The sequence below is a fragment of the Kogia breviceps genome, chromosome 15, assembly GCF_026419965.1.
Source record: "Kogia breviceps isolate mKogBre1 chromosome 15, mKogBre1 haplotype 1, whole genome shotgun sequence".
Lineage (NCBI taxonomy): Eukaryota > Metazoa > Chordata > Mammalia > Artiodactyla > Physeteridae > Kogia > Kogia breviceps.
The window spans coordinates 42,773,323-42,800,699 of record NC_081324.1 but is presented as its reverse complement, the minus strand read 5'-3'; the positions used below and the strand labels follow the sequence as shown (position 1 = coordinate 42,800,699).

At 34.9% G+C, this 27,377-nt stretch overlaps 1 protein-coding gene across 1 annotated transcript in view; it reads right to left on the bottom strand.

Annotated features, from left to right (window-relative positions):
* CCDC178 (coiled-coil domain containing 178) overlaps positions 1–27,377 on the bottom strand; it is a 383,416-nt gene that overhangs the window by 230,199 nt on the left and 125,840 nt on the right. Inside the window, exons 16-17 of the mRNA XM_059039646.2 lie at positions 24,673–24,818; positions 21,285–21,444 (exon numbers count right to left, since the gene is read on the bottom strand). Coding sequence (XP_058895629.1) covers positions 21,285–21,444; positions 24,673–24,818 — 306 coding nt within the window. The remainder of the gene's footprint in view (positions 1–21,284; positions 21,445–24,672; positions 24,819–27,377) is intronic.

Genomic DNA, 27,377 nt, shown 5'->3' with positions numbered 1-27,377 from the left:
GTCACTGAGGGGATCCAATTTACAACCCATAGAGACAACTCACACAGCTCACTGACACTGGCACTGTTGGGTCTGTGATAGGGCATTCTGCTCTGCTCCCCCAACACAGGAGAGCAACTCATCTTAAATATGCAATTAAATATTCTACAAGTTTCTCTAGTCAGTGGTTATTATTCACTCCTACTTTATTTCACTCTGATCTATAGAATTTCCATGATGTGTTCAGGTAGCCTTTAGGAAGCAACAGAACTTGTTATGAATTTTCAATGAAAAATTACTTTTGGGGGATTAACATGGGATATTCAATTTTTTATTAAAGTGATCCCATTTATGTTAAAAGACTTCTGTTCTCTATTTTTATTCTAACCTAGAACTGCTCTGCCTATTATGATTTCTATAGCTTGAATTATAACTTGCAGAAGTAAGTTATTCTCAGCTTAAGTTTGATTCGTAGGTTTGGATTTCAAACAAGAAGAAAAGGTAATATGTTTAGATTTGTTTACAGCGTATATATTTTTTTCCATCTGTCACAAATGTCAATGACTTGTGCACAAGCATGGAATATATCAAGAGTTATTTATTCTCTTTTGTTCATAGTAGATAATATTAGTAGATAACAATTTGAAGAGTACCAATGATATATTTACTTTGGAACATCACTGTCATCTAACTATGAAATATAGCAAAATGTTGTTTTACAAAGGAAAAGGAAAAGTGTTACTCAAAACCAAACAAAAGTAACTACTTAGAAGGAACCAAAACCTATGATTATTACAAATATGAAGAATTATCAATGAAATCAATATTTCTATGCAAGCAGTGAAGACAGAACAAAAGACTGGACAAGAAGTCAGCTGAGTACATATGCATCACCTTCATCAATATTGTTACACACTAATCAGAAAGTGAAGAACCTGGGAAGGTTTAAAAAGAAAGTTGTTGTAGCCAAAGGAGTTCAATTGTGTCCTTCTCTAAACAATAGTCTAGTTTTTTTGGCGGGGAGCATTTCACAGACTCAGAATGATATAGGATTCTGTCTTATGATCAGTGGCCTCCAGTTAGGTTTCCAGTAGAGATGAATTAGATATAAGCAGAGTTTATTATGTAATATTGAATTATTTTCTAGTTTACTAACCAAATGATGGAAAATACATACAGTTACTAACATCAAACTATAAAAATATTCTTTCAAGGAGCAGAGTGGTCATCATTCAGGTTTACTTAACCTGCTCACAGTTACATAATGAAATCAGGTCGCTGTGGTGTTACTGCCTCTTGTAACTAGCTGCACTCAAGTGAGACAGAATAGAAAGGTTGATTTGCGTCTATACCAGACCGCAAAGACCCAAGGAGAGAGCTGGACACAGTCTTTACTCCCTGAGGTAAAACAGCAACCTTGTAAAGATACCCACCAAATCTCCTGGGCTAAGTATGCAGGATGTGTGACTCCCTAGCCCCCTCCTTGCTAGAAAGGTGCACTGCAGCTTTAAGAAATTATTTGAGAGGGGGCTGAGAAAAAGTGATGTGCTCATCCTCCATCACAATTACTGCAGGGAAGGGGACAGTGGGAAATACAAAAGGAAATTTGCAAGGATGAATGAGCAGAGAAAACCCCAATCTCTTCCAGAGTAAGGAGTGTGACAGGAAGTCTTGCTTAAAAGAACAAATAAGTAAAGAACCTTCCATGACAAATGAGGGAATGGAGAAAAGAGATAAGGGTGAAAGGGATAAGAGTACATTGTGAGTACAATTCAAGCAATCTTTGAATCTTTGCAAACATTAAAAAAAAGCATCCCCAAATATTATACTCCAGAATATGTTATCTCTTCTACTATCTGGTTTATATTAGCTATAGTATTAAACCACAGTCTGTGGGGGAAATAAATCACCTCCTTTAGAAATTTTTTAAAAAGAAAACAAAAAAGAAAACTTTTGAAAATAATAATAAAGCCAAAAGTGGAAAGTTGTCACAAAGGGAGATCACAGTAAACAAATACAGGAAGTACTCATTATAAATTTTTCCAACAAAGAGAAGTTAAGATACATTTAGAACAAGGATAAGCTCTAAATTGGTAACCACTTAATTTAAGGAAATCTTAAATACCCTTAAGAAGAAGAGAGAGAAGTGAGAGGGCTTTATATTGTGAATTTTAAGGAAGAAATTATAGATATTATCATCTTAAAGTATCTATGGATCAGTAGTTCCCATCTTTATTTTCCTGCCCTGATGGTTCACCAGAATAACTATCCCTGGACAGAGAAAGTAAGTAGAGTCTAAAATAATAAAGGCATTACCACTAGCCAACAACAAAAATAATAACAACAACAAAATCCAGGTTTATAGCGTTCATCTTTGACCTTCCACAATGATTCCATCTTTTATCTATTCAGTCAGGCCTCTAATAAGAATTTATGGCCTAAAATATTCCAAGCACTATACTAAGTTCAAGTTAAATACATCTGTTGTAGTTGATAAGGTCTGTTTCCAACTGCTTAGTACTCTCACGTTCATATGTACACAATAAAACTTGGTTTGTCATTCAAAATGTTTAGAATTACATATCACCATATCTTTCTAATAAGAAATTATCTTCATTTTCAATCCAAAGAGTTGCTTTAGACAAAGTGAAAGAGTAGACATACAGTTTTGGCAGGCTGTTTAATCCTAAATGGCAACTTACTTTCACTCACTTAATTTCTCTTAATTTCAACCTAGTTGTCACATATGGTGACAGCCAATCCTAGACCACCTCTTCTGTTGGTAGTCCAGATGTAGATAAACACACTGACCACAGCATGTGTGTGAGCAATCTGAGAAAGTATTTTCTCACCTGTGTAGTGACTGAAACATTGTTGAAGATTTTATTTTTTAATGGCAATGTTCTAATTCTGCTTAAAAAATAAAACAGAAACATAACAGTGGAGATTAAAGTCTACTGGTCCATATGTTGTTTCATCAGTAGAAAACCTCTCCCTGAGTTTCCTTGCTTAGCTTCACTTTGGGTTTTTGAGATTATGTTTTTCTTTTTACAAACTCTCAAGAGGGAAAGTTAATCTACTTCATCTATGAGGGAGAAAAATTGCTCAGAGCTGAATATTTGAAACTTCGGCTGGACTATGTTATTTTCAACTTTGTTAAATTGGAAACTGTTCCCCAGAACCCCTTTCCCCGCATAACTTCATGTTAGAAGTGACCAAAAGAAGAATGGGTGACAGATTTGAGAAGGTGGAGGTGAAGCCCTGGCTGTAACTTTTAGAAGGCTATTTATTGCAGCCAGATACAGTGATGGGAACAGACAGCCATGGGCAGACACAGCTTGTCATTACTCTCCACTGCTCCACATCCAGTTTATCTTCACTAGCAGCCTCCCCTGTCAACAGAAGAAAGTTACTCTCCTCTCGTATGAAGAAGCCAATGACCTCTCTTAATATCCACACCTTTCACAGGAATGCTGACCTCCTAAGTCCTACCACCAACACACCTCATTGCTTCTAGACTTACAACCAGATGCAAGTTCTGGGATGACTCAGGGGTCAGAAACAAAGTGTGACCTTGTGACCTGTGAGTATGCACCACATACATCAAAAGAACTGCAGGATTTTACCAATTTGTATAAACAAAAGTCTGGGGAATACGTATATATAATATACATTCATATATATGTACATTATATATATGAATTATATATATATGTGAATGTATTCTAAAGGTGTTTGATCAGAATGGAAGAAAATAAGGTTGCATTGGGCCAAATCTATTCATATGATTGCACTAAGGAAAGGTTTTGAATTCAAAGTGTTAGCTTGATCAGGTGGAGAAAACTATTTGCTTGGTGGGCCATGTGGGGCATTTGGGAGGAGCTTAAGTCATGAGGGTGAGTTCCTCAGGAATGGGATTAGTGCCTTCTAAAAAGAGGCTCCAGGGAGACCCCGAGTCCTCTCCTACCAGGTGAAGTTAAAACGAGAAGTCTGGGACTCGGAAGAGAGGTCTCACCTTGACCTTGGACGTCCAACCTCCAGAACTGTGAGAAATAAATTTCTGTTCTTTATAAAGCTACTCAGTCTGTGGCATTTTGTTATAGCAGCATGGAGGAACTAAGACAAGAGCTTTCCTGAGTTCTGTGAGCTTTCTAGCATATCACTGAACCTGTTGGTGGTTGTGGGGATCCCCTGAATTTGTAGCCAGCTGGTTTGAAGTAAAAGTGATCCTGAGGACCCTCAAACTTGTGGCTAATGTATGAAGAGAGGACAGTCTGTGGGGACTGTGCCCTCTGACTGTGCAGTTTTCTTCCTAACTCCTGGTATTAAAGGTAAATGCCAATACATGCCAAGATGTCAAAAGCAAGCATACAAACGTTAGAAGTGCCAACTATGGCACTACGTTTACTTACCTCATCACTCCTCATAATATCCCCTCCCCAATATATACAACCTGCCTGTCTCCCATCACACAGATGGTGGGTATGGTGTTGCAACAAGAATGAGCTGATATTGGGAGAGACTCTTGTTCTGTATGTCTGAGTAAAGAGTTCCTGGTGATCATAAGCCTCATTTACTAATGGACATTTTAGAAAGCCTTGATACACTGTTAGTATTCTGTCTACTTTTTAACATCAGAAGGACAATTAATTATCAAGTTACTGTAAACCCAATTGTGCTTTCATTTCCCTTGACTGATCCTAGTACCCAAAGTACAATGGCTGCTGTAAGGCCACCATGACTGGTGACAAGCAGTAATGATATCCTAACTGCTTTACTATTTACTGAGGGCTTTCAATATACTTGGGGAGGGGTACCAGAAAGGGCACCCATTTAAATCCCAGATGTGCAACTTAAAAGCTGAGGGACTATGGGAAAGTTTGGTTTAATGTCTCTAAGTTTAAGTTCCCCAACTGCAAGGAAGAAATTTGAAAAATAAAGCCTCTTCTGGGTAGTATAGTCATTTTCACAATATTGATTCTTCCAATCCAGGAGCATGGTATACCTCTCCTTCTGTTTATGCCATCATTGATTTCTTTCATCAGTGTTTTATAGTTTTCTGAGTACAGGTCTTTAGCTTCCTTAGGTAGGTTTATTCCTAGGTATTTTATTGTTTTTGCTGTGATGTTAAATGAGATTGCTTCTTTAATTTCTCTTTCTGATCTTTTGTTGTAAGTGTATAGGAATGCAAGAGATTTCTGTGCATTAATTTTGTATCCTGCAACCTTACCAAATTCATTGGTTAGTTCTAGTAGTTTTCTGGTGGCATTTTTAAGATTTTCTATGTATAGTATCATGTCATCTGCAAACAGTGACTATAAAACCCAAAGCAATCGACTCTTAGTAAATGAAAACAGTTTCCTGGCTGTGCTGGAGCACTTTAGGATAAGATCTATGGTTATGACCATTATAACACTGTAGATATCTCATTTATGCAACACTAAATTCATTTATTTTTTCTGAAAGCAGGATGAGGTGAACTTCCTGAAGGTAACAACTCAACTAAAATCCATAAAATTTAAAAGAATATGGACAGGACAATTGGAGGTTCTTTTAATTATATGTATAACCAAAATAAAAGTAATAATGTGTTATACTATTCAGCACTGCTTAGCTATTTTGTAAGTGATATCTTTTTAAAATTTTTGATTACAGATTCTGATATAAGTATGTATTTATAATAACATAAAATACAATGTAATTTTGTTGATGCCTTCATTAATGGTATAGGTGAAGCAAAACCATATAAAGTCTTGGTGTTCTCAGTAATTCACTTTCTGTTTTTGAAACATTTTGTGATAAGTAGAGGAAAGTTGCCAATATTTAGAAATTGTATATTAAGACACTCTTCCTTTGATTCTGCCTCTGGTTAACAAAACCTATTAAAATGCGGCCGTGATTCTCTCTCCTTTATGAGGGTGGTATGCGTCTCAGAGTTAAGATCTGTGCTTTATTTGAATAATCCTCAGACTCTAGAATAGTGTATTTTATGTAGTGGGAACTCCATATTTACCAACTACTGAACTAAACCATTATTCCAGTCTAAACGTTTCCAATGTGAACTTTGGAAGTACTATTCTTTGTCACACAAGTTCCTATCACATTTCATTCTCATTACACAATTCTGGAAACAAGTGTTCAGATTAACTAAATCTGGGTCTGAATGAAAGAATGTTAATTTCTCAAGGCCCCAAATACTAGAGGGTCTAGTTGCAGTTAGAATAATTCTAACTCTCCATTAGTACTTCCACACCATTATTGCTCCATGCTTATGTGAACATATTCCTTGTTTTCAATTTTATATTGAGTAAAGAATATAATCCTCTACCTTCTCTAACCCTATTTCACTGTCATTTAATGATTTGCTGGTCATTTTCTCACACTAAGAGAAGACTCCAGTCCATGGGACTCAACCTTCTCCTCTGTCTACCCCTTGTTCTCCCATCATTCTGTTTTACATTGATATCTATCTGGATGACCTATCCAACATTTTAATCTTAGAGTTTATGGACTTACTCAAATTTAGTTAACTTCAATTCCATGTCCCATTAACAATTCATACCCATGGACACCCTTCTGACTTTGCATCATGTAGAATGGTACCATGGCTGGAGTTTTAAACTCTGATACTTTCTTTTCTGACTACAGTCTCTGAGCCTTTTGCTTCCTCTATTCTTGCTACCTTTTCCATATCCAAAATCAACCCAACCCAAGATTCAAGATTCATTTTCTTCTCAATCTTCCCTGTATTATTAATGATTTCCTGAAGTTTCTGATGCAATATATATGCTTATAGTTTTCACAGTAATATCGCCAATGAAACTCTTGTTCCTTTGGTTCCAGATTCTTACATGCACTTGGGCACCGGACTCCAAGTAGCTCCTCCAAATGTACCTCAAACTTGATTGAATCCAGTTTCAAACCTATTCTTCAGTCCATACTGTACATATTTTTTTTAAGATGTTGGTACCACTAACCATTCTGTTGTTAGTCAAAAACTTGATATATATTTGGATAATTTTTCTCACTATCTGGCCAAATAACCATCAAGTTCTGTCTATATTAACCTAAAAAAAATCTGAAATTCACCTTTTCGTCTTGCTAGAACCATATCACTTCACCAATGAATTTTTAGTTGGTACCACTGTATCCAAATCCTTCATTCCTCTCCAATTGATTACATGTGATCAATGATTGCCAACTATTGACATATGTCATGGAATACAAAGAAAAAGCAATATTCACCTCACCACACTGGGGCAAAGGGACAAGGCTCTTTGATGACAGTCTTCAGAGCCCAGTCTCAGCCACCTCAGGCCCTTCTCAACTCTAACTGCTGATGGGAATCAATGTCTCAGTCCACCTGTGGCCCATTAGCCCCATAATGATGTGTCACAACAGATCAGTGGAAATCTCTGCTAATTTTAGTGGGATTTTCCTCAGCTGCTATGGTAGCTTTGTTATTCTTTGATCAATTATTTACCAAACATAATACACTACCTCAAATTCCCTAAATGTCTGCTCAATTTTAACATCAATATGCCTTTTCTCCTATTGTTTTCACTACTTCCAAGTATTCTTTCCTTGACTAACTTGCTCCCACCTCCAAGACTTAGTTCTGCTATTATCATAGCAAGCTTTCTCAGATTTCCTTCAAGGTCTTCTTTGTGGGTTCCAGAGAATTCTGTGCTTAATTCAAGAAAAGCAGTTGTTGCACCTTATTTTAACTTACTTGTACCTGTTTCTTCACCACTGCTCAGTGAAGCTAAATAAGAGCAGGTGTTACTCTATATTTACCATGTTCAGAATCTCACCCAGATTCTGACTCTCAAGACATGACTTCAAAATGAATAAATAAATGGATGGATGAATGAATGAATGAATAGCAATATTCTCTGTCCTTGCCAAAGTAAATTGAAATACAAATCTCACTCTTTCACTGATTCTTTTAGGAGTCACATCACTTCATTTGGACTTCAATTCAGCAAATACTGAATTCTTATTCTGTCCTAGACATTGTGATGGACTCTGGAAGTACTCACATGAGTGAGGCATCATTCTCTTCCTCAAATGCATCACAAATTGGAATGGGAACCAAGTATTTAAGCAAAAATGCATTATATGACATGTAATACAATCTCTCCCTCAATCTTGTCTCTTTCCCCTTTGCTGGAAAACTTACCTGGGATCTGAAATTTGCCAACAAATAAATAGAAATACATAAGTTCCTTTATTACCAAACCTCTTGAAAGAGTATTCTAAAGCAGACTTCTCTAATTTCTTTCAGTATTCTGGTTACTTTCACCTTTATATTTAATCTTCTGGCCTTATCAGTCTACTGATACCACTCTTTCTACCACTGATGCTCTCCTAATGGCCAAATTAAGAACGTGTGACTCAACACTTTGGCAGTGTTTGGCACTGTTGATCCCTGTGGAGATGAAATTCAGACCTCTTGACTGAGGCTAGTGTCTTTGGGCTGGAAGACAGGCTCTGTGAGCATAGGATACAAACTTCTGAGGAGTGGGCTCTAGTTGGCCTGCAGAGCCGCAGACAGCAATGAGAAAGAAGGAAACAACCTGCTCACCCAGGTTCTATCTTCAGATACTCTCTAACACTTCTCTTCAAAGTTTTCAGAAGCTCCCATGTCTTTAACCATCAACATGGGAGCTGACTCACCAATCTTCTCCATTTCAACTCCTTCCCCAGTTTCCACTTACATAGAGTCTCTACTTGTCCAAAACAAATCATCTTCTCAGCAAGCCAACCATCAAAAGTTCTTTTTACCATAAATGTTACCATATTTTTTTCAAGTCAACCAATATCGTACCACCTCCTGTAAATTCTGGTTCTTTTATTTGCATATCACACCCATTTTGACATCAGTCTTCCCGTTCTATCAATGTCTCATCACTTCCCTCTGACGACAAATGCACTTTTTTCGTAACTAATATCTGCAACTTGTGCTTTCATTTCATGTCATGTCATCCTACAAAATGCTGTCGAATTGGTCTTGCTACAGCCTATCTCTGAGCACACTGCACTCCATGAAAATTCTTCACCTCTCTCACTGCTTTACAAATTAAGTGTAAACTTTTCAACTGGGTCTTCATGATATATCCCACACCTACATTCTCAGCTTTATCTCTCATTGTTTACCTGCATTAGTCACATAAGAATGCATTTAGATGGAAATTTGAAACCGTAATATAATTAAAAGTAGAATGTCTCCACATTATATTATTAAAAGCAATAAAATCAAACCTCAACCATCAATATACCAAAAAAGTAATAATGACAAAAGTAGAAAGGCAGTGTCAACATGGAAAGCATTAAGCAAGATGATAGAAGAATCAATAAAATTAATTAAATTAATATAAATTAATTAAATTACTAAATCTGAATAGATTGAAAAAGCAAAATCGTCCTAAATATTGCTCTATAAAGGTTACAAATGCACATCTAAAAATAAGCCACAATAGTTGATAATAAAACACAAAATTAGATTAGTGTAACAAGAAGAGCAGGGATTGATAATATTAACTTTAGAACAATACGCAGGAGAGAATTATGATTATATAAAAAAATATTATGACCAAACTGATCATTTAACAGCTATTCTATACATTAGATCCTCAGAACTTACTGATCTTATAACTGAAGGCTTGTATCCTTTGACCTGCTATATATACAAATATATAAAGTAAAACCCACAAATTAATTCATGTAGAAAATTTCAACATACTACCAATAGACTGCAACATTCAAGTAGACTGAAATATAGGAACTTTCATGTCATGAAAAGTATAATTAGGTTGAACTGAAAATTTCATTAATTTATTTGCTCACACATTATCTATGGAGCAAAAGCCGCATTGATCATATTTGATAACCCCATACAAATTAAACAAAAACTATTTAACAGAAATTTATTTTTCTCTTGCTTTACTGAAGTATAATTGATAAAATTATATACACTTAAAATGTACAATGTTATGGTTTGATATATGTATTTTGTGAAACGATTACTACAATCAGGTTAACTAACACATCAATCACCTCATAGCTATCTTTTTTTGTGTGTGTATGATAAAAATTCTTAAGATCTACTGTCTCAATAAATTCCAAGTATACAGTAGAGTGTTAATTATAGTCACCATTCTATACATTAGATCCTCAGAACTTATTGCTCTTATAACTGAAGGCTTGTATCTTTTGACCAGCATCTCCCTCATTTCACCTACCCGCTTACCTCTGCTAACCATCATTCTACTGTACTCTGTTCCTATGAGTTCAACTTTTCTATTTTTTAATATCCCACAAATAGTAAGATCATACAGTATTTATCTTTCTCTGTCTGGCTTATTTCACTTAGCAGTGTCCTCTAAGCTTATCTACCTTGTTGCAAATGGCAGGATTTCCCTCTTTCTCATTTACTTCTCACATTTTCTTTATCCATTCATCCATTAACAGACACTTAGGCTGTTTCCTCAACTTGGCTACTGTTGAGGAAATAATAATGCTACCATGAACAAGGGAGTGCAGATATCTCTTCAAAATACTAATTTTGTTTCCTTCTAATATATACAGAGAAGTGGGATTTCTGTATATTTCTACTTTTAACTTTCTGAGGAATCTCCATGCTGTTTCCAATAATGGCTATGCCAATTTAGACTCCCACCAACAGTGTACAAAGGTTGCCTTTTTTCTACAACCTGGCCAAAACTTATCTCTTGCATTTTTGATAAAAGCCATTCTGACAGATGTGAGGTGATATCCCAGTGTGGTTTTGATTTGCACTGCCCTGATTAGTGATGTTGAATACTTTTATCTTTTCATTTATCTATTGGCCATTTGTATGTCTTTGGAAAAATGTCTTTTCAGGTCCTCCACCATTTTGAGGGGGTGTAAAGTAGAAAAGGACTGCTGTATTACTGTGCCAGGCAAAGGGGAACACAGCAGGCTCCTGCCTTGAAAAACTGTGTGTCCCACTCCCAGAGGATCTGATGAGGGTTTTCTAACAATCAAGGGTGGGGTCTCTGACAAGATTAGGGTGTGTGTGGGGGGGCCTGCACTCCTTTAATCTCCTCTCAGGTGGTTGATCTCCTCATCTTGATGAGCTTCTCTGGTCCCTTTAATCTTGCCTCAGCCTCCACCCATTGTTAACTGGATTATTTCTGTTATTTTGTTACTGAGTTGTATGAGTTACTTATATTTTGGCTATTAACCCCTTATCAGATATATGGTTTGCAAATATTTTCTCCCATTTGGTAGATTGCCTTTTCAATGTATTGATTATTTCTTTTGCTGTGCAGAAGCTTTTTAGTTTGATGCAGTCCTACTTTTTAATTTTTGCACTTGTTTCATATGCTTATGGTATTATAGGCAAAAAAATTGTTCCCAAGACCAGTGTCAAGGAGATGTTTTTCCTATGTTTATTTTCCAAGAGTTTTATAGCTTCAAGTCTCATATTTAGGACTTTAATTCATTTCAAGTTAACTTTTTTGAGTGGTGTGAAATAGGGGTCCAGTTACATTCTTTTCTATATGGCTATCAGAGACTATTTTATTTCTTCCTTTCCTGTTTGGATGATTTTTCTTTTCCCTTCCTAATTGCTCTGGCTAGGACTTTCAGTACTGTGTTGAACAGAAGTGATGTGAACATCCTTGCCTTCTTGACCTTAGAGGAAAAGCTGAAAGCTTTCGATGATAAAGAATGATGTTAGCTGTGGGCTTGTCAGCCTTTACTATGTTGAGGTATATTCCTTCTACACCTAACTGGTTTTTTAAAATTATGAATGGATGTTGAATTTTGTCAAATGCTTTTACTATATCTGTTGAGATTATTATATAATATTTACCTTTCATTCTGTTAATGTGTTGTATTGCATTTATTCATTTATTGACGTGTGTATATTAAACTAGCCTTGCATCCCAGGGATAAATATGACTTGGTTATGTGTTTGGTCCTTTTAATGTGCTGTTAAATTGGGTTTGCTAGCATTTTGTTGAGGATTTTTGCACATGTGTTTACTAAGGATATTGGCCTGTAGGTTTTTTTCTTGTAGTGTCCTTGCCTGGCTTTGGTATCAGGGTAATGCTGGCTTCATAAAATGAGTTTGGAAGTGTTCGTTCCCTCTTCTTCAATTTTTTTGGAAAAGTTTGAGAAGCATTGGTATTAATTCTTAAATGTTTGGTTGGACTCACCAGTAAAGGTCCTGGGGTTTTCTTTGTTAGGGCGGTTTTGATTATTAATTCAATCTCCTTACTAGTAATTGATCTGTTCAGATTTCCTATTTCTTCACAATTCAGTCTTGGTACATACATTTCTAGAAATGTATTCATTCTTCAAGGTTATCCAATTTGTTGACACATAATATTTCATAGTAATCTCTTATAATTCTTTGTATTAATGTGGTATCAGTTTTAATGGTTCCTTTTATTTTTTATTTATTTTTTCTTAGTCTAACTAAACTCTTGGTTATCTTTTCAAAAAAACAGTTTTCAGTGTCACTGATGTTTTCTATTGTTTTCCAGCCTCTATTTCATTTACTTCTGCTATTATGTCTGTTATTTTCTTCCTTCTGCTAATTTTGGGTTCAGTTTGTTCTTCTTTTTCTGGTTCCTTGAAGTATGAAGTTAGGCTGGTTGAAAGATCTTTCTTTTACCTTGTAGACATTTATTACTGTAAACTTCCCTCTTAAAACTGCTTTTGCTGCATCCCATAAATTTGGTATATTATGTTTCCATTTTTGTTTCAAGATATTTTTTATTTCCCATTTGATTTGTTCTTTGACTTTGGTTTGGAGTATGTTAAATTCTATATATTTGTGAATTTTCTAGGTTCCTCTTGTTGTTAATTTCCTGCTTCACACAACTGTGTTTGGAAAAGACACTTGGTATAATTTCAGCCTTTTAAAATTTGTTATGACTTGTTTTATGACCTAATTTATGATCTACTCCAGAGCATGTGCTGTGTTTGGTTAAGAAGACTGTGTCATCTGTTGCTGTTTGATGTAATGTTCTATACATGTCTGTTTTGGCCTAAAGGGTAGTTCAAGTCTAATGTTTCATTATTGATTTTCTGTCTAAATAATTTATCTATTATTGAAAGTGAGGTATTAAAGTCCCCTACTATCATTGTACTGTTGTCTATTTCTCCCTTTATGTCTGTTAGTATATTTGCTCAATATATTTAGGTGCTTTGATATTAGATGAATATATCTATTTATAATTGTTATATCATTTTGATGAATTGCCCCCTTTATTATTATGTAATGACCTGTTTACAGGTAAGTAAAACTCTTGTTACATTTTTACTTAAAGTCTACTTGTTCTTATACAAGTAGAGCTATCCCTGCTCTCTTTGGTTTACATTTGCATGGAATATATTTTTTTAAATTGTCTTCCCATTCAGTCTGTGTGTGTTCAAATGTGAAATAAATCTCTTGTAGACAGCATATAATTGGGTCTTATTCTTTATCCTTTCTTTTAATAAACTTTCTGTCCCTTTCTCCCTTTCCTGCTGGACTCCAATAATGCATAGATTGTTTCTCTTTATGGTACCTCATAATTCACATAAGCTTTCTTTATTCTGTCATTCTTTTACTTTGTTCTTCTCTGACTGAACAATTTCAAATGATCTGTCTTCTACTTCACAGATTCTTTCTTTTGCTTAATCAAGTCTGATGCTGATGCTCTCTGCTTCATTTTTTATTTTTCATTTCACTCACTGTATTCTTCAGTTTCAGATTATCTATCTTTTTTTTTTTTTTTTTTTTTACAATTGCTATCTCTCTGTTAAACTTCTTGTTTCATTTGTGTATTATTTTGCCTGATTTCATTGGACTGTCCTTCTGTACTTTCTTGGAGCTCACTGATCCTCCTCAAAAAACTGTATTAAATTCTGTATTAGGCAAATTGTAAATCTCCATTTCTTTGGGGTAGGTTACTGGAAAATTATTGTGTTCCTTTACTAGTGTCATGTTTCCTTAATTTTTTACATTCCTTGAAGGCTTTTGTTGTTCTATTTACATTTAAAAAAATAGTCACCTCTTCTAGTTTTTACTGACTTGCTTAGGGAGAGAGATAACTTCATTTGTTAGCCCAGTAAAGGATGCCGTGACATTCTCAGACCTTTTCTATGGATATATCTGCTCCACATTTCTTATCTCCTCTTGGAGTGGAATTCTTTTATCTTCTTTGAGTGCATCTGAAAGGCATGGACTAGGGTCTCCTGTTTGTGTGCTCAGCCCTGAGCCCACTTCATGTGTATGCAGTGAGTACCGGAATTCTTAAGATTGTATGCTTTCTTTTAAGTCTGCAAAGCCAGCTGAGTGCTGACAGCTTCCTATTTGCTTTTCCTAGGGCAATGCTAAATACTCAAGCTTGTGTGCTTTCTCTCAATCCCAAGGAGTGGGGCTGGCTTTCTGTGCATGCTCAATAGCCATCTGCAAAGGTTCACATTTACTGCCCATGGGGGAAGTGTCTGTGAGTGAGGTGCTCAGAGCATTAGGGATGCCCATGGACCAGTAGGAAGTGTCCACTGGTAAAGTATCCCCAGGTCTAATGGGCAGGATCCATGATGGGATCTATATAGTTGGATACACGTCCCTGTGATGTGTTACAAGCATCGCCTATTGTGTACCTGTCTTTCCCTGCCCCTCAGTCATGCTGCTCACATCAGTATTCTGCATGGGGTGAGAAAGAAGCGGGCCTCTTGGCTGCATCCTACAGCCAAGAAGTTAAGCACACTGGGGAAGCTAAGCACTCACTAATATGCCCTCACTTTTCCGCAGTGAGAGCAATCTCAGAAGTTGCAGGCCAAAGGGGTCTCCTTTGGCACGGAGCTATGCCACCTTGGGGGAGAGGTGACGTAGGCAAAATGAAACTCTTCCTTTACCCTGTCCAATTCATCCTATCTCAGAATGTTTTGCTCGATGTTGTGCCAGAAATGCTCCCATGGACTCTGGACGTCTACAAAGGTACTCTTGCCCATTAGTGACTGTCAAAAGTGGTTTCTTTGGGGAAAGACAGTAGAAAATTCCTATTACACTATCTTGCTGGCATCACTCCTTAACATAAATTTAAACAATACCCACTACCCTCTGCTTCCAACCTGTGGAAATAAAAAATTTTTTAAAATAATTATTTTATTTATTTATTTATTGCCCTTTTTCCCCCTCAAAAAGTCTCAAGGAAGTTAAATTCCCTAATTTGTGACTAAGTCAATGTGCAAGTAAAAACATTAAATGAGAATGATACATATTAAAATTGCACTCAGAGAATACATGAATATTATGAGTGAAAAACAAAAATGTATTCAACTGAAGTTGCTAAAAAAAAGAAATAGAATAGAAAATAAAATTATGAAAATCAATCAAATGGAATGATAAAGAAAAAAGCTGAAATTAATGAACTAAAAACAAAAATAATTTATCTTTATAAATAAATGAAAATTTGGAGTTTGTGGAAAAAACAACCAGAAGGCAAAAAATTAAGACTAATCCAGGAAAAGGAAAAATAAGAGGCTAATACATGAGAAAATTATAACCACAGAAGCAGAAAAGAAGAAACTATTCCTATTTCATACAACTTAATGAGAAATTTGAAAATCTCATTAAAATGACCTTTTCTAGAAAAAATAAATTTAAAATACTGACACAAAACCTAGAAAATATTAATTATGTAAAAACCAAAGAAGATATAGAATAAATTTTGAAATGTTTTTCTTCACAAAAGAACCAAGCTCAGATAATATGTTTTGGGAGGCAATTCACCATGATGTTTATACACTTCTGTGACAGCTTTTATCTGAACTATCTTTTCAAAATTTACTGCATAGACAATGTAATGCCTTCCTCTGGGGCAAAGGCTGGGCAAGTTTGCTAGAAGCTCACTTATAAAATTGGGGATTTTCTACATTCCAGGTTCATTAACTGTGATAAAAACCCCCTATGTATGGAGCATCTGCCTGGACCACACTCAACGTTACTCCCATGAGACTTGGAGCCAAGGGGAACCTACAAACATGAAGCTCACACAGCCATGTGTACTGAGTAATAGTCCTCTGTCTCTCACCCAGGAGTTTCAAGTCTTCTGTCAGCTCTTGTAAAGCAGTGGTAGCTAACTTGTTAGCTTGTAAGCAAGGTAAAATCTCTGACTTTTCACATATCTTGATAGTATCACGGGAGAATTTCTCAAACTTTCAAGGAACTGAAATGCCTCATGCTATTTAGCATAGAAAAAGAACAAATGCTTATTATTTCATTTTTAAAACTCTAAGAAATTTCTGATACCAATATCTTGAATGAAGTACAAAACAGAAGAACTGTAGACCAATCGATGTTCAGCATTAAATGATTGGAAATTGAATCTAGTAATGCATTACAATTTTAATAAAGCATTATCAATTAAGGTATACTTAAAAATGAAATTTGATACTTGGAAACATAATTACTTTAATTGATCAAAAGAGAAAATCCCATATTTATGATATTACACTGCAGTAGGAGAAGGCATTTCAAAAGTGGCAGACCCACTAGGAAGTTAATGTTACTTGGAAAAATCATAATTCCAAAGTGTGATCATAGAGTATTATCACAACTATGTAGAAAAAAATACCAATATACAGAAAAACTGAAATGGATTATAACCAAATAGTTGTAATAGATGCCTCTAGATAGTTGGGGGAAAAAAGCTGAAAACGTAGTTGATTGCCAGTTCAAACAATAAAAATTCTATTTAAACTTTATATATAGTGTTTTAACCCATAGTATTAGCAGTAATTCATGAACATATCTGTAAGACGTAACATGATGTTAGAGAGAGATGCAGAAAGAAGGGAAGTTTCTTCCTTGTTTAATGAATCATGCTCTAAGCAAACATTCAAAATATATTAAATTTTTATTTGGGAATCACTCATATCCATGCTACATTTTTCGTTTATATTCTAGTGTTACCCTCTCTTGATTTCTAACTCCTTATGATCATTGCAGGACTGGGTGGATTTGTGCAAAAACTTGAAGGGTCCCAGAGACAAAATTAGTACTGTTTTGCTACTAGTCCTCAAATCAAAATGTTCATTCCTCAAAGAGCTGTAGATTTTGAACAAGTTGCTTTAAAAAAGCAATACGATGAACGTAATGAATGTTACTGCATGTGATTAATTAATGTTTAATCCTATCAGAGTTATTTTTAAAAGAGTTATTAATTATGCAAAATACATTCTTAAGTTTTAAAAATTTCATGCTATATGAAAATCTTCTGGTGGTAAGAAAACCATCAAGGCAAACTATTCTTGCCTAGGAGATTCATTGGTCAGTCTTTTAAACATTTCCAATGAAAATGCATTCATTTCCCACTATTAAGAACAAAGAATACATGTTTTTTATTTATAATAATACCTAATATAGCAAGTCAGTGAGCCAGGAACACAATTTATATGTTGTCACTATATTCAAGTCTGTTTTTCACATCTTCCATTTTCCTGCTGATTACATTTTTAACTTGAGGTTAGGGTTTTGGTCATCCAATATTAAGTGCCCCCAAAACAGCAGTACTCATACACTAGTCACGTGAATGAAGAAATGATGAGTGGCCAATAGGAGAATAATTTTTTAAGTTGTGTAATCTTTAAAATGATCTCAGATTAAATTTGTTTCTGACTTTTACTATATCTGTATCTGGCTGTCCAATAAATTAGTGAATCACTGCCTCTATATTAAGCTAAGAATTTATCACATGAAAGCATCAATAAATGATTCAATAGCCAAACTTGAAATAGCAATAGACAAGGGAAGAGGTATTTCCTGAGAGTGGGAAATATGAAGCAAAATAAAAACTAATAAACAATACAAAGTATTGGGAGACTGTCTCTGCTAGAACTCAATCTGGAAATTGCTTGTGTCTGCCACAGATTCACTGTATCAGTAGTTCACTGTACCCCTGTCATATCATACCCTAAGTTATAGGGAGGAGAGTAAGACTACCGAAGGAACACTAGAGAAAGGCACTGATGTAGAAAAGGCAAGTGGGACTTCTGAGGATGGCTCATGATAGATTAAAATGCTTTAAACTCCAGTTTTGTTTGGACCTTCCCAGAAGCAAAGAGGGAGATTAGTAGCTAGAGCCATAGTACTCTAATGAACATGCAATACAGAAATTTTAATCTTAAGCAATTTGCATTTGCAAATTATAGGAAGTTAGTAAAAACTGAATGACATTCAAGAAACCTATCATTTAAAGATATCTCATATGGAATTGCTTACTGAAAAAGACTGAATTTAACACCACACTGTCTGCTCGCTGACGTTTATGTATATTTTTCTTAAAGTATTTTATTAGCTGTTCGTATTTCTAATTCTATGGTGTGTTTTCTCACATCCTCAATTAATTCCATTGTGGCTTTTATAAAGTTTTTTAATAAGCAATTTCTTTAGATGATCCATAATTGTGATCAATTCTTTTGTCCAGCAGGGACAACCCAGATTAATAACACCACATTTATAATGATGCTTAATAATGCTTGTTTCTTTCTGGGAATGCTTTACATTATATACATATTTACAATTTTTTATCTCATCCAATTTCTAAACAGGGATGAGAATAGGTTTTCCATGAGGAATTTCATTGTCTTTCCACTCTTTCACATCAAGAACTGATCATAATCATAGACAGTGTCACTAATGATGAGCTATACCAATCTCTAAACTTTTCATGTTCGATCTCTACTCTGCTGATCATATAAGGTGACTGCACAACAAAGACCTATCCAAGACAATTTCATATAAATTAAAAGGTTATTTGAAAAGCATTATTGAGATATTTAGCAGAATCCTTAATTGTAGGAAAGCAACAGACAATTTAACCATTTTCACCTAGACGGAAGAGAATAGATGGAAAATTTCTTATGTATTATCAAGGACAGAGGATGAGAGAGACAGAGAGAGAGATTCAGCTTCTGCATACAGCATGAATATTTGCTAAAGTATCAGACTGATGCGGTATGGAAAGAATCTCTGAAATGCTACTGCTTTTAACCACTATCATGCATGTGGACAGAAAAATTACACCCAAAAAAGCATACATTCATCCATTTCATCATTCATTCAGTCATTCAATGAATTTTTATTGAGACCCTCCCTTGTGCCAGGTATAGTTCTGAGCTTTTAGGATACAGAGAGGAATGTGTCAGAAAATTTCCTGTCCTCGTAAAGAATACATTATTATAGCAGGATTAGTCAGACAGCAAAGAAGTAAAAACGAATGAACAAAGCAAGTTCAGACAGAGATTGTTGCTAAGAAAAAAACCCGAGACTATGTGATATGTTTGAATGGCTGGGTGTAGGTACATTCTGGGATGGGAAAGCAGAGACAGCTTCGGGATGAAAAGAAATACAACTCTCAATTACTGAGAGGCTAGTTATACAGGATTTTTTTCCTTCATCTCTCTCCTGATGACCATATTTTGTCATTTCACTAATTATGGTTCCATTAAAGTGCTGAAATGCCACTCAGTAAACGATTCCTGAAATCCCACTGTGTCCTCAGCACCAGTACAATTGGAAAATGTGGTAGAATTCAAACAAATAATTCCACTGCTGTGATAAATTATGAGGTGGGGAATGATGTTTAACTCAGTAAGTAACTTAAAGCTTCTTGTTTTCAGAGCTGCATTTGACTTTAAGCTTCTCCAGTCCATCAAACCTCCAGGAACTCCTCCAAGAGGAGGCAACATTTGTTGCCACTAGATGGCACCAGTTATTTTCATATTTTTAAGACAAAAACCACAAAAACCCAACATGCCTTTTTCTATGTAAAAGCCACATTTAAAAGGGAAAAATGTTACCTGGCACTATTATTAATAAAAGTATTGTTCTTTTATTAATAATTTTCTTATAGGAGGAATCACAGCAATAGCATTAGAGATGGTATGTTCATTCACTCACGTACATGTCTATTCAATGTATATTTGTTCCAAATAATTTTTTTGAAAATGTACTAGCAATGTTTTTGAAATGTTAAAAGGAAAAAAAGGAATTGAATTTATGGAATACATATTATAATTGAATATATAAATATCAGGATCAAAAATACCTGATAAAAGTATATTATGATAATACATATAATTTTTAAAGTTTTGCAGGAAATAGTTTTAATAAAATGCAGTAGTTATTTTTTTATTATTTTTACTTTATTTTAATTTTTTTATTGAAGTATAGTTGATTTACAATGTTGTGTTAGCTTCATCTGTATAGCAAAGTGATTCATATATATGTATATATGTGTATATATATATACATATATATATTATTTTTCAGATTCTTTTTCCTTACAGGTTATTACAAAATATTGAGTATAGCTCCCTGTGCTACACAGTAGGTCCTTGTTGGTTATCTATGTTATAAATAGTAGTATGTATATGTTAATCTCAAACTCTTAATTTATCTCCCCCCCTTTCCCCTTTGGTAACTATGTTTGTTTTCTATGCCATACTCTTTAGAATTTTTAATTTCATATCAAAACAACATTCTTCAGTATTTTGAATTAATTTTATACTTCCTATAACTTTCTTGCTAATTTGTTTCCATCATTCCTAGGGGTGGTTTATTTTTGAGAAGTAATTTCTGTTGCATCTCAAGTAATAGTAATATTTATAAATATATTTTTAAGAACCATGGTATTTATTATGTCAATTAAATGTAACAAAAACTTTTATGAAATGTAAAATTGGATGTGAATCACTTAGCTAAATGTATAACATTTAGTCATATATTAAAAAATTTAACATGTATAGCTTTGTAAAACTTAAAAAAACTTCAGATCTAAAAAGACACATTTTACCATATGATCTCCTTGTTTCTGACTAGTTACTGTTCAATTAAAACATATGCAAGTATAAAATATCCTCATTTTTTAAAAAGAAGTGGCTGGTAAACATTCAAATTATGTTTATTCAGAAACGAAATTAACTATTTTCACATTTCCTGTTAAAAACACAAAAATGGCTCTGAATAACCTGCCATCAGTAGACTTTGAAATAAAAGTACAGTGACAAAATGAGAGTGCACATAAAATGCACTGAAAAGAATGCATACAGCATTCATATGCTGTATGAATATAATTACTTATAGGAAATAAAATAAAAAAATGAAAAGGTGCATGTTTATTATGCTAACATATTTATTTTCAAAAATCTAAACATCTTTGCTACTTCAGTATGAAAAATGAGTGCCTCAAACTAGCTGTTAATTTGACTATCACTATATTTCCTTCATTCTAAAACAGTCCCAAAATAATACTCACCTTAACATTTGATAGATTTCTTTGCCTCATGGTAAAGAGTGTTCTATATCTCTGTTCTTCCTCATAGATTCTCTCTTCACAGGCTTTTTTCTCATTTATGAGATGATCAAACACAGCTTGTACATGTTCCCTTTTCTCTCTCATGGCTATAAACTGGTCCCTATGACCAAAGAAAGAATTGCATTTACCATTAATCAATTCACATTTAATTTTCTAATGTGCATTTATGATACATTTTAAAATACCCAATACTGAAAAATCTTAGAACTGAATGGCTATGCAAAAATTCCCTAGTCCTTTTCATAGGCCTGTCTCCATGAGCTATATCTAAATGATCCAGGTGGAAGACAATCTCTGGAGATTTAGCAGATTCTCTTGGCTGCCTACCCAGTGGGCCTCTGTTTTGTTGTCATTCCAGAACTCCCCCTCCATGCAGCATATAACTCCAAGGGTACATTCTGATTAGATTAAGCCAACCAGCAAGAAGCTAATTATTCACCACTAAACATATATATTAAGACAGTGCAATAAGATGAAAGGCAAGAGCCAAATTCCATGTAGAAGGGGCTCAATTCACTAAATGTGAACAAGGAGTCCTGTTTTCAAATTTGCTGACAACAGCCATAGTGGAGCGAAAGAAACAAAAAATGAGTACCATGTGCTGTGCTGCTGAATCAACAAACCCTGCAGCCTACCCTACCTAGAGGCCTCCTGTTACATAAGATAATACATTTCACTATTGTTTAAGCTGATGTTTGAGTGTGTGTGTGTGTGTGTGTGTGTGTGTGTGTGCGCCCTCGTGTGTGTATATGTGCCCTTGTGTATTTTGTCATTTGCAACTAAGTACATCCTGACACAGAGGTAAAATTATTTTTATGGTGAAATCAGTAGTTATATTAGGAACTATACTAGTAGGAAAAGCATCAAAAAGTGGTTAAAACAATACTGCAAAAATAAATACGCTTTAGAAATAACTGCCAGACTTGATCAGTAACCCAGAATCTAGAATAAGCAGAGCTGCAAAAGCTCAGCACAGTCTTATGTTACCCACATTCTTTTTCATCTCTACTGGTATGGAAAATTGAATCATTTGCACAGTTAGTTATAAAGGCAGCAGGACTAAAATTTTTGAGGGGCTAAAATGTTAAAGTGCTTTTAATATAATATCTCATTTAATACAACAACCACCCTATGAAAGAATAATTATTTCAGCAATCTAACAGATGAAAAAGCTAAACTTCGGTATTATTAGCTTGTGTAAGCTAATTAGTAAATGACAGAACCAGAATTCAAATCCAGTTCTAACTACCTCTACTTGATTCAGCAGCTCAACACAAAGTACTCATTATTTTCCTCTCTCTCTACTATGGCTGTTATCAGGAAATTTGAAAACATGACTCTAGTCACATTTTTTAGGTGGGTGCCTCTCCTTTTAAATGGAATAAAGTCCTTCCCTTTCATCTGTCTTGCCTCTGTTTTTTCCACTTCATCACTCATACTAACAACATCCATAATTCTTATGAGATGTCCTATGTAAGAATTCACTAATAACAACATTGACACTAGCTGAAAGTATCAGTAGATTATTTCTACTACAGTTAATCTTCAGTAATCTTCTGTTTCAGTCCTAGTTTAGGTAGTCAATACACACAGTCAAAAGAGCACACACTTTGGAACAGGACAAATCTAAGCTGGAGTAGCTCTACCACTAATTAGCAGTGCAATCTTAATCATTTAATTTCCCTGAGCCTCTGTTTCTCTGGCATTCATGTGGGAATGTTATGACAGGATTTAAGAACTGTGAGAACTGGATGAGATAGGTACTTAGATTGCCCACAAAACGCCTGGCACACTAGGAAGTCAATCAATGTTAGCTTTAAATCTTACTTGACACTGTCCATCATCACTGTTAATTAACAGATTTGTAAATGATACACAGTGTCAGCTATTCTTTTTCTCCTCTTCCAGGGCAAAGGCAGAGTTTGGTCAAGTTTAGGGATGGAATTGATTCACTGGGACACAGTGACTGTTCTTGCCTGAAAAGCAATATAATCTAGGCACAGGATGGAAGAAAATGTAAGAATTGAAATGGTAAGAATGCTGGGAAAAAAATTCATCAGCTCCTGAACAAAATATAAGTTTAGTGTAAATTACAGAATTTCAGGCTTATCCCTTTGAGCCCCCAAATATTCTTACAGATATTAAACAATATGGATACATATCTTTCAAAGTAATATCAGGTAATATCTTACCTGATATTCTATATATGATTTAGTAATTTTCAGGTAAAGCTGTATGATCATTTTGAAAGTAAGTTTTGTAATAAACTTAAATAAAAAATAAAATCCTGTTGTAATAGCTAAACAAATCCTTGTTGAGTTCATTGACTTGACTCCATTAAGATACATGGTATTAGATTGTGCATAACTATTTTTCTAACACTTTATCCCTCAAGTGTTATGATTTTGCTAATGCTGTATTAGCCTTCTATATTTAAATCAGACCATCATTCCTAAATGTGACCAATGCATATTCCTCCATTAGTCCTCCAAATCCTGTTCTCAATGTATTATAAAATAGGAAATACTCGGGCTTCCCTGGGGGTGCAGTGGTTGAGAGTCCGCCTGCCAATGCAGGGGACACGGGTTCGTGCCCCGGTCCGGGAAGATCCCACATGCCACGGAGCGCCTGGGCCCGTGAGCCATGGCCGCTGGGCCTGCGCATCCGGAGCCTGCGCTCCGCAACAGTAGAGGCCACAGCAGTGAGAGGCCCGCATATCGCAAAAAAAAAAAAAAAAAAGGAAATACTCAATAAGAACCAAGAAGAGTAAAGGAAGAGTATGTAAGTTCTAAGTGGGGGTCTATGGATACAGTAAGAGTCTTAAAGCATGATCATTCTCAAAGTGAAAGGCCTTTGTCAGGTATGCCCCAGACTAATGAGGGGACTGTATAAGAGGATTTTGAAGACAATTAATGTGAATAAATTACATGAGGTTTTATAGAATTTCTAAACTCTTACCTCAAAACTGTTATCAAAAAAGGTTGGGTGAAAAAATATATATTATTAACCATGTCATATAAGTGAAAAATGCTGAAATTAGTGGGAGAGGTTATGAATTTCATAATGAATAAAAGTTCTTATGCTTGGAAAAGGAGAAACATTAGCAGTTACTACAATAAGAATAAACCCAGAGGAGAAATGAAAAATGACAGCAATTTATGATATGTTTTTAAACCAAAATTATCAAATCACATGTATATTTCACATCAAATCATAATAGAAAATATGGATCATTTGAATAATAAATTTTAAACATGGAAATTTGATCACATCTCTTCATAAATGATATATTAATCATTTAATATTTTGATAAATTTTAAGTACTTACTTTAAACAGTCAAGTGTGTCATCAAAAACATTCTTTTCTGCTTGTTTTTCTTCTAAGTCTTTATTCAATTGATTTATTTTTGCATGATAAATAACTGTTTTGCTTTTAGTGGTCTCTATTTCTTTAAAAGTTATTGAGCGTTTATCCTGAAAAAAAAATCAGGAATAATTTAAGTACTAGGATTTTCAAATCCTTGCAATTTAGAAACACAAATACTTTTGGCCATGTGAACAATTAAAAGCAAATAGTAATCTCTTATCAATATAAGTAACAACTTAGGTTTGTGTTCTCTTCTCTTACATCTGATGAGGTTTTCTAAAAGATGGTTTATAACTATCTATTCTCTCTCCCCGCCCTTCCTCTCCCTCCCTCTCTACCCTGCACAAACTTGTCTCCCCTCCCACACACATACATACACAACTGAAAGGCATGTCTTTTAAGATGCCAGAATGTGGTCACGGGTTATCAAACATGTACACTAAAGGCAGGCAAGAATATATATTGTTCTGATGTTTAAGAAAAAGGAGTCAATGTTTAATACCAGCACAATTCCCCAAGGCTGGCCAGTCCAATTCCAGATTGGAGATTTGATTTTGTATCGATTTTTGCATGAGCCCTTCATAACTGTTGGTGCTTATGTTGACAGACTGATTTACTGACTGGGTGACTGACTTACTGAAGGTTGTTTTCCCCCACGTCTCGCACTGCTTCTAGCTGGTGCTGCTCACCCAATGGATTTCACAGCTTCAACTGCTCCCGTTGTTCCCGTTTTCCTCCAGTTTTGCCCATGTGCTTTCTAATTCTTTCTCTGTTCTTACAGATTTCAAGAAGAATGAATTGCTAATCTTTTATACTTATTTTCCTATAAAAATCTTCTGTTTGTCCAATATTTGGAAAATTGAGTACTGTATTTGAATTTTCATACCATCCCTTCTTTTTCTTTTCTGGAACTTCTGGAACTCTTCTACTAATAAATGGGGTTTTTTTTTCGGTTTGTTTGTTTGTTTGGTACCAGAAGGTAGTTGAGATGGCTGACAAGGATTCTTCAGTGGGCCTACTAGGATATTATGGTATTTCTGGGAGAAAATTCAACCAAACAAAAAGTGTGAGGAGGCACAAGTATGGGTAAAAATAAGTAGGAACAAACCAGAGAGGATGGGCAATCGTGGGTACATCATGCTATCACTAAAACTGACTTTTCATTCAGATTCCATAACGCATGCCGTAATCTTCAATGATGATTTTCATGGGAAACTGAGATTTCAGAAGCAATGGGGTCAACAACTTAGACCATACCAGCCAATTCAGTGATGCTGAAGGTGGGCTGCAGGTGGTGCCAGAGGATTTTACACTAAAGGAAAGAAAGAGTGCAATTCCTGCAGACAGCAGTGAAAAGCAAAAAGTGTATTTTGACACCTTTCATGGGTACCATCAGTGAGTCTTTGGTAAATGTGAGCACTATATCCCCTTCCATGGCTTCGAAAATATTACAGATGTCCCCACAGTGCGAAAAGAAATTGTTAGATGCCACATGTTAATCAACAGTATATATCAACATCTGCACATCTTGAGTGAACAAAAGCTTGGGGACTCTAAGAACCATCTGTGAGTCTTGATGAATGCTGAAGTGTCACTAGAGCAAATGGGAATCGAGGCATACGAAGAGTACATTTATAATTCTTTGGCTTATTTTTTTTCTCTAGCCTGGTGACACAGGTTTCAGCAATTTTGAGGCTTTCCACCCAAAGACAGTTTCATGTCCAGACCCGAAGGGTCTACAAATCTAAAATGAAGTTAATTAATGTTTTACCATACAAGATTTTTCATTATCTCCTTATCTCAAAAATTTGAAAACTACATATTTTAAAAATATTAGGTAATAAAAATTATATTCAGATTCTAAATTATTAATTTCAGATATTTTAAAATATTTATTTAAGATTTAATAAATACTTTTATTTTATCTAAATACAATATGCTCAGATTCCACACTTAAGATTTAACTTGGGGTTAAACATAAAATTCAGTAATACCGTTTAGCTTGGCCCATGACTGAAGTGCTTACACACAGTAAAAGATAAAATTATTTGTCTAACTTAGGTTCTTAGAAGGTAGAAATGCTGCTGTAGTGTTGTTTATATACCAGTCAACATAATTGAGGACTTAATAAATCCTATTAATGATGTTTGCAAGTTTCTTCAGGATGGGGTTCCATAGCATGACACACAAGGCATTTCTTCATCTAGGCATTGCCCGTCTCACTAGCTTCATATATTTGCACTCTTATAACTCTTATAACTCTGGTCATACCGAAGTGCTTGCAATTCCACAAACATATAGCATTCTCACATGATCTCCTTGCTTTGCAAACACAAGGTCTGTTTCTAAAAAGCCCTTAACTTCATTTCTTCAAGTTAAAATTTATATAATAATAATGCTAACAATAATAATGGAAACCATTTGTTGAATGCTTCCAGTGCCAATTATTCTTTTAGTCTTTTTGTGTATATCATCTCTGTTCTCTAAACATCACGGCAAGGCAAATATTCAACCTTCAATTTCTCCATTAGTAATTATCATTCTTAGACATCACCTCCTCTGAAAAATCTTCCTGGATGCCCTTGATTCAGCTGCGTTTCCTCCTTCTTGACTCTTCCCACACCATTACACCATTGCCGTGGCTCTGCTCACAATGTATTAAGGCT